Below are 13,195 nucleotides of genomic sequence, written 5' to 3'. Positions count from 1 at the left end.
GACTTGTGAAATGCAAAATATACTACTCAGTCATAGACTCTAAATTTGGCAAAGCTAAGTTTTTATAGAAAAGACTTCTATATGGCTATAACATTAATTCTTGCTCACTTTTCTGTATGTCAAATACATTTAATTCCTCAAGTATACAAGTCTTCTAAAATACAGGGTTTAAGAAAAACTGCTTCTTGGGTGTGGTGGCGCACGCCTGTAATCCCAGCACTTGGGAGGCTGAGGTAGGAGGATCACTGTGAGTTCGAGACCAACCTGGGCTACATAGTGAGTTCCAGGTCAGTCTCAACTACATAGTGAGACCCTGTCTCAAATAAAATAAAATAAAATAAAATAAAACAAACAAATAAATAAATAAATAAATTTTAAAAAGAAAAACCCCTTGTCATACCAGTAACTCCCCTTACCAAATTTGTTTGTAATAATAGACTCTTTAGGCTTATGAGTTCCTAATTATATTATGATAATTAAATAGGCTTGACCACTGTGTGTTCCAAAATCAGTCACTTAGAAAGAATATCTGTAAATAAGTATATGCTACTTAAGGAGATCCTAACAAATACTCTTAGATAAAACTTTTTAACAAAACTAAGCGTGGATTATGTTTTGTGGATTTTGCTCCTATCAATTTTGTTTTGTATCCTCCTTGCAAGACTCTGTTATCTGCTAACTTTCTGCAGGAATATGACTCCCAGCAGACAACCTGAGCAGGATTTTAAGATGATAGTTCACCACCTACAGGACAGATAAAATATGAGGACACCTTCCAGTATCCACAGGAAATTACCACAGTTAATATTAGGACCCCAGGCTGCACCTTTAAGAGCAGTGCAACCGAGCTTCTGGATGTTCAAAACCAACACTTGGAGTCCAAAGTTTAAAAAGATAAAAGGGCCTGGGATTTAGCTCAGTGGTTCAGTGGCCTGCCTTGCAAGCACAAGGTCCTGAGTTCGATCCCCCATACCCCCCCAAAAAATAAAAGGGCTAAAAGAAAAGCCAATATTTTATCTTTTTACCTCCATAGCCAGGACGCAGGGCCCAATGGGACCCCTCTAAAAGGGCACTGAGACTTCCAGGAGTCACCCAATCTTCCAAGCAGGGAAATTGCTGAGACTCCAGAGGCCAGAGGCCAGCCCAGCCAATGTGCATTCTGCAAAAAGGGGGGTCAAGGAAGAGGACGATGTCTCCATGCTTCCAAGGGAAGCCATGTGGTCAAGAAAACCATGAGCTCATGACCTATGTTGGCAGGTGACAAAGCTGGTAAAGGAGAAGGACGGGGAGCAGAAGTAACACTTAGCAACCCTGGCCTTAATAATAAAAGAGGTTAATTTTGATTATCTATCTACGCAGTGTTAAACACCCAACAGGAAAGTATAACCACAGAGTAAAATAGTTAATAATGACATTGTTAACAAAAACAGATAATTTTTGTTCATTTCTCCCTAAAATTAAGTAGAGGATAAATGTCATGGGAAATAGCGAACGACCACAATAGAGATAAAGGACAATCAAACTCCTGAGCCCTTAACCCATTTCTTATTAAAAACACAATTTGGATTTCTTCTGAAACAGTCAGGGTCTTAAAAGCAGTTTTTACTAAAACCTCTGACTATTCATTTGGACCTACAAATGCCAAAAAAAAAAAGTAGAACAACGCATGACCTTTGTATTATCCTGTATTACATTAAACCTTTAGATTAATGTTACTCATTTTGAAAAAGTCAATGAAACAAGGTTTATTAGCCCTAATCATACCCACCAAGATAAGAGTAACTGAAGTAATTTTCAAGATTCACAGACATATAATTAATAACTTTTCCAACATCCAGTTCCAAGCCTTGTCCTGAAGTAGCCATTGTCATCTATGTCCCCAGAGGAGCAGGGCCTCACGTGACTGCAGCTGCCAAAAAGACAAACCTTTCCTGGGAACAGAATCCCCTCCAGAGCTGTGACACCAGTGTGGCTTGCTCGTGGGCCAGCCTGATCTGAATCCGAGCACTGGCCCCAGCTGTTCCTCAAGCTGGAGTCCCTTCCTTATCGTCGCTTACCTTCTAGAGCTTTTGCCTGTAAATGTGTACTGTTGCTCTTGTCTTAATTTGCATTGCCCCTAGCATAGCAAAGACCTATGCTAGCCACTGACAGGAGTACGTATTTGTCAAGACTTAGGAAACTGTACTTAAATTTTAAAAGTTAAGCTCAGTGTGCCCTTTGGTGTATCTAAATCAGGAAAGGCCTGCCTTTATTCCTTTTTTCTTTTTTTTTTTTTTATAAATTTTGTTTGTTTATTTTTTTGAGAAAGGGTCTCACTACATAGTTGAGACTGACCTGGAACTCACTATGTAGCCCAGGCTGGTCTCGAACTCACAGCAATCCTCCTGCCTCAGCCTCCTGAGTGCTGGGATTATAGGCGTGCATCACGACGCCCAGCATCCCTTTCTTTTCTTAATGTGATAGTAAAATAAAAAATCTTTAAAACAGAAGCTTTATTACTTGTACATGTTAACTATTACATTTTTATATGCAGCCTGAGACAGTTTCTTTTCACTGAAAGGAAAAGGAAAAAAAAAATTGGCCACAGTTTGAACAAGCCTGGAAAAATATGACAGTTTAAAACACCACAGGGAGGCACCTCACCTGCCTGTCCACCAAGGGTCTCCTCTCAGCTTTGAAAGAAATTTTTTAAAATTTCCACTTATGTCTGTGTCGCAGTGCAGACAAGACTAATGATAGACTATATTGTTATATAGCTATTATTATTGTAGCTAATGATAAACTATATTATTCTAAACGATGTTGTGTGAAGTGTTTGCTTTGCAGTTTACTACATCTTGATCTGCCGGCTGCCTTCATGTCCAGCTTCTGTCTAGGTTCCAGGTTCTAGGTTGATGGGGGGGGTCCCAAATCCATCCCTAAGGTGCACGTGGCACGTGCGCTCCCTCCCCCTGGACAGCGGGTCCTCTGGTTCCCATCCCTGCATCATCTGCCAAGAGCAAGAGCAGCCAGATGAGTCTGGAGTCCCTGTGTCTGAGTAATTCTGATGGACAGATACTAGAGTGTGTTGTTCCCCTGTTATCACTTTGGGAACACAATCTTTTGGCACCCGAACTTGTAAACGCAGATTAACAGAGCCTCCCTCCCTGCAAAATTGGTTTTTCCTTTCCTCTCTTTCTAAACAGCCTTGCTCACCGGGTTGCACTGGATTTATGTGTTTTTGATAACTCAGGTCAAAGTGACCACGAGCAGCCCTATTTATCCTGCCTGGCCTTGCCTCGTAGGAGTGCCGAGGGTCAAGTCTGGTTATAAAAGGCTACAGCAAACCTGCAGGGCACGAGTGGCAGTCCCAGCTCAGCAAAGTAAGTCAGAGTCATTCCCTGCCCAGACAGGGCACAAAGAGCAGGGCTCGGGCAGCATTGGGCTGCAGGAATAGGGCTCATGGGAGAGAAGCAGCTATAACGGGAAGACTGGGGTCCAGGGTTCCAGGGTGGTGCTGCAATTCCAGGTGCCTTGAGAAGTCCCAACCTCAGTCCCAAAGGAGAGTCCTGCAAGGCCCGGACCACTGGGTTTCTGTGCCTTTGCCCTCCCACTGTCCCTGGGCTTCGCAGTGCCAGTCTTGTGCCTGTGTACATGGGTGCTGGTGGACGTGCGACCATGTTTTTCATCCCACAGATGCTGTTCTCATGGACCATTGGCCTTCTCCTGCTGGCCACCATCAGAGGTGAGGATCCTGTCACCAATCCTCCGAGAGAAAGTGACAGGCTGTCCCAGAGGTCACAGAGGTGTCCAGATGAACACATAGCCTCTCTGACGCAGAGATCCGGGCACTTGAGAGACAGTTGATATTCATGACATTCGGTGTGCACAAGGCCAGCAGGGACTTCCCAAATGAGGCAGTTTTCAGGCAGCAGGAAGTAGATCAATGAGTCGCTGGACCGCCTGATGATTAGAGGCACTTAGTAAACATGTTGTGTCCAGGCACCAGCAGACCGCAGAATGAGAATCCAGGAGGAGGGGCCTGGGAGTGAGTGTGGTATGCCCGTGTACTATATATATTATATCTATTCATCCCCAGCCCCCAAGCGATTCTTATCACCACAGCAGTTTCAGGAACACTGATGGCAAACATAAAGACCAGCCCCAGCCTTAGCTGGCCCTGGCTCTGACCTAAAAGGTCTTCCTGCACAGAGATAAATTGCTCTTTCCAAATCCTCACGTGTGTTGTCCTGTTTGCGGTTCTTCCTGCCCCAGGGAAAGAAGTCTGCTATACACACCTTGGCTGCTTCTCCAATGAAAAACCATGGGCAGGGACCCTTCTGCGGCCTGTAAAGATATTTCCAGAATCCCCTGAAAGCATTAATACTCGGTTTCTTCTGTACACCAATGAAAATCAGAACAACTACCAAGTAAGAGGGGCGTGGAATGACTGCATGGCGGGCAATTGGAGGTCCCAAGCTGGAGGCCTCATGTGGCTGTCTAGGGGGGCAGTTCTCTGGCTTAGAACTTCCCAGAAGGTGCTGTCCTGTCAATGTGAGACCTAGAGATCTTGGGAATCTTAAACACCTGAGCATCTGGTAAGATTCATGTATGCCTAACCTAAAGGACTACACACACACACACACACACACACACACACACGTGTAACACCAGCATCCTATTCCCTTGGAAGAGTGGCAGTTGTGGAGAAGCCCAGGTATGTCCCCAGCAAAGTCCTATCTCTCCCCTGTACCAGGCAGTGGAGGTAAAGAAATCACTTCTCAAAGAGCTAGAAAACAGGAGAAGGGACAATTTTCAACACAACAGAAAAGACACAAGGTCCCAGAGAGCAAGTTTCAGCGCCAGAACACCTGCCAGGCGGGGTGTTGTTCTGGCAGAAGGGGCCTGAGCAAGACCACGGGCATGTAGGAGTCTGTCTGAAATTCTCAGGCTCCACTGGGCTGAATGTCACCCAAGGCCTGCCGCTTCTGGCCAGGGCTCTGCTACTACAGTGCGACATGAAATAGTGCCTCCAACGAAGGACAGAGGCCGGGCTGCTAATCCCGTTGTGGTCTCTTGCCTAGTTTCATGATTAAGAGAAATACTAGAGTTCAGTTAAGAGGTTCAAGAAAATAGAAAATCTATGAGTTTGGGCTTCCTGAACTCTAGCCACAACCCTGGCCAGAAACAGGGATGAAAAAAGAATTAAGATGCGCTGTGCACGTGCTCCAACTCCCCATGAGGAATGCGATCGTTATGTGTTGCAAATATTTACCAATAAAAATTAAAATTTAACGAAAGATAAAATAAAATTCTGGAAGGAGTGGGGGAAGGAATTCCTCTTGGTGTGACCCAGCTATGTGGGGATTGACCGTGTGATGTCTCGTACCGGGACCCACGGATTGGAAAGGCCAATACTCAAATTCATCTTTTCTAACTGAACCAGCTGATCAATGCCACTGACCCGGCCACCATCAAAGCTTCCAACTTCAACCTGGACCGCAGGACCCGCTTCATTATTCACGGCTTCCTAGAAAACGGCGAGAAGTCCTGGATGACAGACTCGTGCAGGGTAGGGGCCCACCCTGTTCACCAGGCACTCGGAGGAGACCAACGCCCAGCACACAGGTTCCAGTAGTGCACTCCCGAGGCCCAAAATCAGCCCAGGAAATTCTCCAGGGAGACAGGGCTCCTTCCTAAAACCACTGAGGAAAGCCTGGTTCTCAGGGCATCCACTGCCACATTTTCCCTACCCATAAATTTCTAGCCAGCCGCCTCCTCTGGGGTTAAAGGAATCCAGTGCCTAGCAAGAGAGTCTAATGTGTAGACTGCACAAAATTCCTGACACTTTCATGTCTGACTGGTGATAGACAGTCCCTGTGTGACACTTTGTTTAAAAGCTTAAATATTGGCACGTGTGCCCCACGGACTGTTCTATGATTATAGAAAGGGTCTGCATTTGTGCCGTCCAAAGCAGGAGCCACTAACCACAAGTGAGTATGCAGTGCTTGGAGTGGGGCTAGAGCGATTGGTAAATTTTGTTGGGTAGTAAATTTTTTCAGTAGACCTTGACCCGATAAGTGGGCTTTGTGACCTGGCTGTGCCAGTAACCATCTGTCAGACCTTAGACCAGACACTTGCCCGTTTCAGCCTCAGTTTCCACACCTGTTAAGCAGGGTGAGTGTACACCTAGTGTACACAGTGCTGTATCGAGTGTTAAATTGTGACGGGGAAGAGGATGAGTTTGTGGCACAGCCACTTGATGCTGGGAATTCTCATCTCTGTCTTCCCCAGAGAATGTTCCAAGTGGAGAAGGTGAACTGTGTCTGCGTGGACTGGCAGGGCGGGTCTCGGACCATATATGGCCAAGCCACTCAGAACATTCGCGTCGTGGGCGCTGAGGTCGCTTACTTAATACAAGTGCTGTCGGTAAGGCATGCCCGGCCGCTTCGGGAGAGAGCACACGGCGCCCAGAGCCCGGGGCTGGGCGCAAGTCAAGTAGCCCAACCACTCTCCCTGGTGATGGCCCGGAGGCAATATCACTTCTGTCCCCAGCTAAGGGCCCTGACCTCCTGCAAGCTGGGTTTCCCTTCCCCGCAGGCTGCTCTGGAAAGGAAAGAGCGCTTTCATCCTTCCAGCGGGGGATTGGAAAGCCCGACCTGCCTGAGACGGGGGCGGGCGCTCTGTAGTCGGCCTTTGCCGCACTTGGGCCCGTTGCCAGGCTTTCAGACTGCAGAACCCGGAGGGGCGGGCGGGTCAGGTCGCGCTAGGCCTAGACGGCGTCCCCTCCCCTCCTCTCCTGTGCACGCTGTGGGGCCTGACCCGTCCTCCCTCCGCAGACGAAGCTGGGGTACGACCCTGAGGACGTGCACATCATCGGCCACAGCTTGGGCGCGCACGCGGCGGCGGAGGCGGGAAGGCGACTGCAAGGCCGCCTGGGCAGGATCACAGGTAGGTGGGAGGCAGGCGAGCTCCTGCACCCTGCTGGCCCTCTGGGAGCTGATTCTAGGTGGTGCTGAGTAAAAAGTAATTGCCCGTGCATTTTAAAGTGAATTAGAAAATAGCTGATTGCAAATACTAATGCGTTTATGAAACAAGAAAAATGCAATAGCATATTAAACCCATGGCCTCGGGATTATTCCTAAAGTGCAGTGTGCCAAAGTAAAAAAAAAAAAAAAAAAAAGTGTGATGATTTTTAAAACTTCATCAGATCCACAGATGTTTCTTTGGTGTCTTTGCTGTGTTGCTAAAACGAAAAGTTCTAGTTGAGACCTGCGCCATAGGTCTTGCTCAGCAAACTCTGAGCAATGAATAAATGAACGGACCCTAGGCAGAATGAATGCCTCTAAGACAGACAAAGATAACGATTTATTTTGGGCAGTCAAATCAGTATGGAACTTAAGCGAACAGTTTGGTTCAGTTTTGATGCGTGTCCCTTTTGCTGGAGGCACTGTTATAGGCACTGAGTGAAGGAGGAGGGGGTAATAGTTCTTGGTTATGTAGAATTTTTCAATTTACAAGACCTTTTTCATCTTTGCCTGGGGTTTCTGCAATACCCCTCTAAGGCAGATGTGCTTATTCCCATGTTCTAAACAAGGACAAACATCTGAACTTGAGCAGTGTCAGGGCAAGAATATTAGTCTCTGTGTGCAGTGTTCTCCCACCCTCTGCCTCTCTTTGAAAATGAACTGGTCACAGCCCCTGGCTCAGGTAATCCCATCCAGTACAGGGAGCTGAAACCCAAGTAGGCAAGGGAAATTCAGAGTGAAAGTAATAAATGCAAAATAATGCAAAGCGGCTAACATAGGTTGAGAAAGAATGGTTCGATTTTCCTTGAGATTGTCTTTCTGTTGGGTCTCGGAGGAGAAAGATGGAGCCAGAGAAAGGGAGAATGTGGAGGAAGGGCCAAGCAGAGGAAAAAACTCAAAGCCATAGAAGTGTGGGTCTCAGGGACTGGGGAGCAGCTAAATGAGAGGCCAGACAGCTTACAGACCCTGAGTCCAACAGCCAGTTGGTAACATGTGTGAGAAAAAAATAAGAAAGGCCGGTTGAGGATTTAACTCAGCGGCACCGCATTTGACCGGACCTTGCAAGGTCCTGAGTTCGATCCCCAGTACCAAAAATAAATAAATAAAAATAAGCAAGGGGAAATGAGGTGCACAAGGATCACCTCAAATCCTGCATGAAGCCAGGCACTAGGGATTTCCCAATATTCTTCCTCAGACAGTATTCCCATTCCCGTCTTTCTGTCCCAGCCTTTTTCCCAGGCAGACTGGGAGCTGCCATAGCAATTGGGGTCTGGGGCCCTTGGTTTGTAGGCGTGGGGTTTAGATCCAAGTCTTTTTTCAAAGTGCAGCATGTCTACCTCCTTCCATTCAGGGCTGGATCCAGCAAAGCCATACTTCCAGGACACGCCCGAGGAAGTTAGACTGGACCCATCTGATGCCATGTTTGTGGATGTGATTCACACAGATACTGCTCCCCTGCTTCCCTCCTTTGGTGAGTTCCTTACTCCAACACCCTGGTGACCAGAGTTTATAACTGATGACATTGGTTCCAAGAATCCACTACCCCCAAAACAGGCATACACACATACACACAACAAGCACACACATGTACACACACTTTAAGGAGGTTATTCAAAAAGGCTAACTACAGGAATGGCTTAGGTATCAACCAGTCAGAATGGATTCCAGCCCCAAACAAACAACCAGCACCATGCAGATGTTATCAGTGTGAGGCCCAAGTAGAACAAGAAATATCCATGTAGAGTCCCTAGGAGGCTATCGTTTAATCTTAAACCGTGCCACCTCCCCCAATCTATCCAACGTGGCAGATACATTTATTATTGCATTTAGCCTGAACTTACAAAATTAATTTTTGTATGGTTTTACTTCCTTTGGAAAAGCTCTATTTATAGTTTCTTTCGCTGGAGGCTAAATATATCCTTTTATTTAAATCTTCTAAAATCAATTTTTTCGATATTTTCTTATATAACCATTCATGCAATGTACCAATGCAGGCTGTGCTTTTAAAGGTGATGATAATGGTGGTGGTACACTGAACATTAGCTTATGAATCCTGTAACATTCACAGCTGAGGAACTGAAATTCACTGACATTAGTGATCATGAAGTCTGCAATCACAGATTTCTGTGCTTCAAAAGCCAGAGCTCCCAACCATTGTGCTATGGCTCTCATATGTGCCTAATGTCATTTGATCTCAACATGTCAGTATAGTGTGGAAATCAAAATTTTAAAATAAGCAAAGTAATAGAAATTGCACAAGACATGTGCCTATCACAGTTTTTGGTATCAGAGCATGTTAGGTTTTCCAGGGCCTCACCGGCACTGACAGCCAAGCACACTCACCCAGCTTCCCTTGAATCTTACTTCCTATGTTTTTTCCTTCCTCCTTATCTTGCCAAGCTCCTATCTGAGAAGTTTCTGCAGAGGTAGAGGTGGTGATACTTGTGCTGAAGGCAGAATCTTGCTCTTGTTGGGATGAATTGAGCATTTTACTGGACCATGATCTAACTTGGGACCACTTAGCTCTGCTCCTTTCTGCTTCACGTTTCAGGTTTGGGAATGAGCCAAAAGGTGGGCCATCTGGATTTCTTTCCAAATGGAGGAGAGGAAATGCCTGGGTGTAACAAAAATATCCTCTCAACCATCACTGATCTAGATAACCTCTTGCAAGGTATGTAAATAAAAGAAGTAAGGAATCAACTTGTGCATCTGGGGAGAAAGCAGAGTGTGTAGGGCTGCCATGAAACTGAATTTGCCACCATTTATGGAATGCTAGTGCCATGAGTTACTTTACCCTCACTAGCCTTATTTTACAGCTGCAGAAAAGTTAGACAGCTTGTCAGAGCCCACCCTATATTTAAGCCTGATTTCTGACTATGAAGCTCTGATCTCATGTCCCAGCCTGTGCCCTCTGCCCCAGTTGTGAAGATGCTGGGACAAGTCTGGATGGGCACATTGGGAACTACCCAGCTCTGGCTTTGACCACCCAGCCTCCCTTCAGCACCTGTTCCTTGGAGAACCGCAGAGTGTAAGCAGAGCTATGAGGCTGTGACGTTCTTGCTGTTCATCATTGTCAGGTCCTAGGCATGGAAGGGGGCTGAGCTGATCAGAAGACAGATGAGGGATATGCTCTGTGGGTCTGGGCTGTGTGTGTGCTGTGGGGATCTGAGCCCAGGAAGCTCAGACCCACGGGAGGTCCTGGCAAGCCTGTATGTTTCTGCTCATCCGAAAGATCAGGGTCCATAGCCATAACATCATGTGACTGCCTTCTTTCGGGCCTTTATTCTTCTCACCCCTCCGGAGGCCCTGCTTCACTCTCAGCCCTGAAGGAGCAGGCTTTCGATCTGTAGTCATTTTCATTTCTCTTTACTTTTCTGAATTAGAAGTTTCCTACAGCTAAGGAGTGTGCCTCAGGCACCCAGACGCTCTAGTACCCTGTTGGGACCTTGCTCAAAGCAGGCACTAAGTACATCCTGTTAAATGGAGTTGAGTGGTCCTGCACGGCATCTTAGCATTCCGTGTGCTCAGTGTCAGAGAGCAGGGTGGCTAAAGCAACCACCAGCATCCACCAACAAATAAATGGAGCTTTGAACTTCTCGGCCCCGCACCAGGTAACTCTCCAGAAGATGTGGCTGTTTGGCTTTCCCTGAAGGAGCCCCAGAGTCACAGTAATAGCTGCCCCTCCCAGAATTGACGGGAAGGGCACACATAATAGGAAAGAGCTGGAGTTTAATTAAAGAGGCAATTTGGAGTGAGCAAGCCCATGAATGCTGCAGTGTGTTGCTATTGTGTTGCACTCCAGAGTCACCCAGGTGCTGGCACTGGGAACAATTAAATCCACTTTGTTCTCTATTATGGAGTCCTTAGGCAGCAATTTGGGATGAAAGAAACAATTAAGTTTAAAACAGGTTCTGTTGTGTGGTGGTGCGTACTGGTGCAGGCACTCAGAACCTGGCTGGCCGGGCTGAAGACGCTGGGCCCTGGGCATAGTGAATCCACCCTGGCCACAAAGGGGAGCATTTCTTTCTTGAGGGGTGTAACGTACAGCCCACCAGGTCACCCCAGAACAATCCCTGGTGTGGGGTTGCTGTGGATTACTTCATGAGAAGTTTTGTACCAAGTAGCTGGAAAAATGAAAAAACAATTTTCCAAACGAAACAATTTTGGCTTAGAGAGAGAGAGAGAGAGAGAGAGAGAGAGAGAGAGAGATGGTGACTAAAATGTACGGAAAGAGGAGCCAGAGTTGCCTTGTACTTGGCATAGCAGAGTGGAGGAATTGCTCAGCCTGGGCCCTGAGGCACAGAAAAGTTTGGCCTGGGAAAACATGTGTCCTGTCCACGTGGCCCAGGGTCCCCGCATGTAGCACGGCTCAATCCACAGGTGGTGGTGGGTAGTCAGCCTCCTGCTGACTTCCTTAACATGGGAATTCACTGTCGGCCCTGAAACATGGAAAGGTTTCTGTGCTTCTCATGAAAAATTAGCAAAGAATCTGGGCCTTTAACAACTGGCAGGGCTATGTAGGATCCTTTGAAAAGCTTCGGTCACTGTCTTCGTGTGCCCGTGTGTCTGTCTGTCTGTCTGTCTGTCTGCAGCGCATATTTAATCATCCCTCAGTATCTGAGATTCCAGGACCTCCACAGGGCCAGAACCCACCTAGGTCCCTTATATACGATAGGGCAGCATTCACATATAACTTACATATACCCTCCTGTGCACTATAAATCACCTCTAGGTTGCTTATAGTACCTCATACAACGTATAGACCATGTAAATAGGCTGTATATGTAACATATATGGTGTTATCTTGGGAATCATGAAAAGAGAAAGCCTCCATGTGTTCAGTTTACACATAACTTTGTAGGCTTAACTATATGTTTGTCTTGTGATTGGTTGGCTCCCAAGGGAAGGGGAGGGGAAAGAGAAGAGAAAGGGGAAGGGAAGAATTCATAGATAAGGAGGGCCAACTGTGTATTGCCTCTCTGAGTCATACATATCCATCCAATTGTTCATTTCTCTCTATCTTTTCTCTGTGTCTCTTGTCTCTCTCATAATCTCAGTCTCTCTCTCTCTCTCTCTTGCTGTCACCCCACACCCGGCCCTCCTCATTCATATTACACACCCAGCCCATGGAGCATTGCACAAAATGCTGTTAGATGTGTCCATCCTTGGCTTTGCCTGGCCCTCAGTAGCCTTCCTCAGCAAATGCCCATTCGTGAAAGGTAGATGGTCAGAAGGGGCCACACTTCAAAGGGGAAAGACCTCCTCCAATTCCCACGGCCTCGCCTTTCTCAGGAATCCGCAGTGTTGTCTCTTGCAACCACAGAAGGAGCCGGGAGTATTATTACAGCAGCATCCTCAACCCTGATGGCTTCCTGGGCTACCCCTGTGCCTCCTACCAGGAGTTCCAGGAGGTAGGTTGCATTGGGCCCTGGAAGGTGGTGGTGGTCCTGTTGTTGGTGCTTTGTCCCTATGGCTTAGAACAAGAGACGGTGTGACCCTGCATGAATGATCAGAGGTTGTGGAACAGCTGAAGCCTCCAACCCTTCTTCCTGCAGGGACAGGGTGGACTGAAGGGGAGAGGCCTAGAGCTGGCTGTGCTGGGCCCACTTCAGGGTGGCGCTCACCTTTTCTTTAATGACAAGTTCATGTTTCACAGAGTCAAAGAAAGCATGTGAATGCCTGTTACACCCATCCCCTGGGTGCAGCAAGTGCCAACATTTTATATGTTTGTGCATATGTGTACTTTGCTCCTAAATTATGTGAAGTTATTAGGACAATATTCTATTCATGAATACTTCAGCATGTATCTTCTAAGAACAAGATCATCCTATAGAACAGCATTCAAGAAATTTAACTTGGATGCACTAATGGCTCTAATACATAATCTATATTCAAACTTCTCCTTATCCAGGTAATGTTCTCTAGAACTATCTGACTCCTTCCTTCCTTCCTTCCCTTCTTTCCCATCTTCCTTTTCTTCCTCCCCTTTTCCCTCCTTCCTTTCTTCCTCTGTCTTTTCTTTCCTTTTTTTTTATTACATTGCCTTTATTGTCTTATCTCTTTAGTCTCCTTTCATCTCAAACAGTTTCCCATTTTTTCCCTTGGACTTCCAGAAAGTGGAAAATTTTGAAGAGTCCAGACAAGGTGTTTGGTAGAATATCCCACACTCTGAAATTGGTTGATTATTT

At 46.5% G+C, this 13,195-nt stretch overlaps 1 protein-coding gene across 1 annotated transcript in view; it reads left to right on the top strand.

Annotated features, from left to right (window-relative positions):
* Positions 1-13,195, top strand: part of LOC104869360 (pancreatic lipase-related protein 2) — a 34,559-nt gene that overhangs the window by 15,523 nt on the left and 5,841 nt on the right. Inside the window, exons 5-13 of the mRNA XM_033761398.1 lie at positions 3,285-3,362; positions 3,676-3,724; positions 4,255-4,409; positions 5,426-5,551; positions 6,274-6,408; positions 6,819-6,930; positions 8,359-8,478; positions 9,559-9,678; positions 12,300-12,418. Coding sequence (XP_033617289.1) covers positions 3,676-3,724; positions 4,255-4,409; positions 5,426-5,551; positions 6,274-6,408; positions 6,819-6,930; positions 8,359-8,478; positions 9,559-9,678; positions 12,300-12,418 — 936 coding nt within the window. The 5' untranslated portion in view covers positions 3,285-3,362. The remainder of the gene's footprint in view (positions 1-3,284; positions 3,363-3,675; positions 3,725-4,254; positions 4,410-5,425; positions 5,552-6,273; positions 6,409-6,818; positions 6,931-8,358; positions 8,479-9,558; positions 9,679-12,299; positions 12,419-13,195) is intronic.

This window comes from Fukomys damarensis, unplaced genomic scaffold (assembly GCF_012274545.1).
Source record: "Fukomys damarensis isolate Sample0158 unplaced genomic scaffold, DMR_v1.0_HiC HiC_scaffold_8, whole genome shotgun sequence".
Lineage (NCBI taxonomy): Eukaryota > Metazoa > Chordata > Mammalia > Rodentia > Bathyergidae > Fukomys > Fukomys damarensis.
The sequence above is the reverse complement of the archived record's forward strand: the minus strand, read 5'-3'. Positions and strand labels throughout refer to the sequence as shown.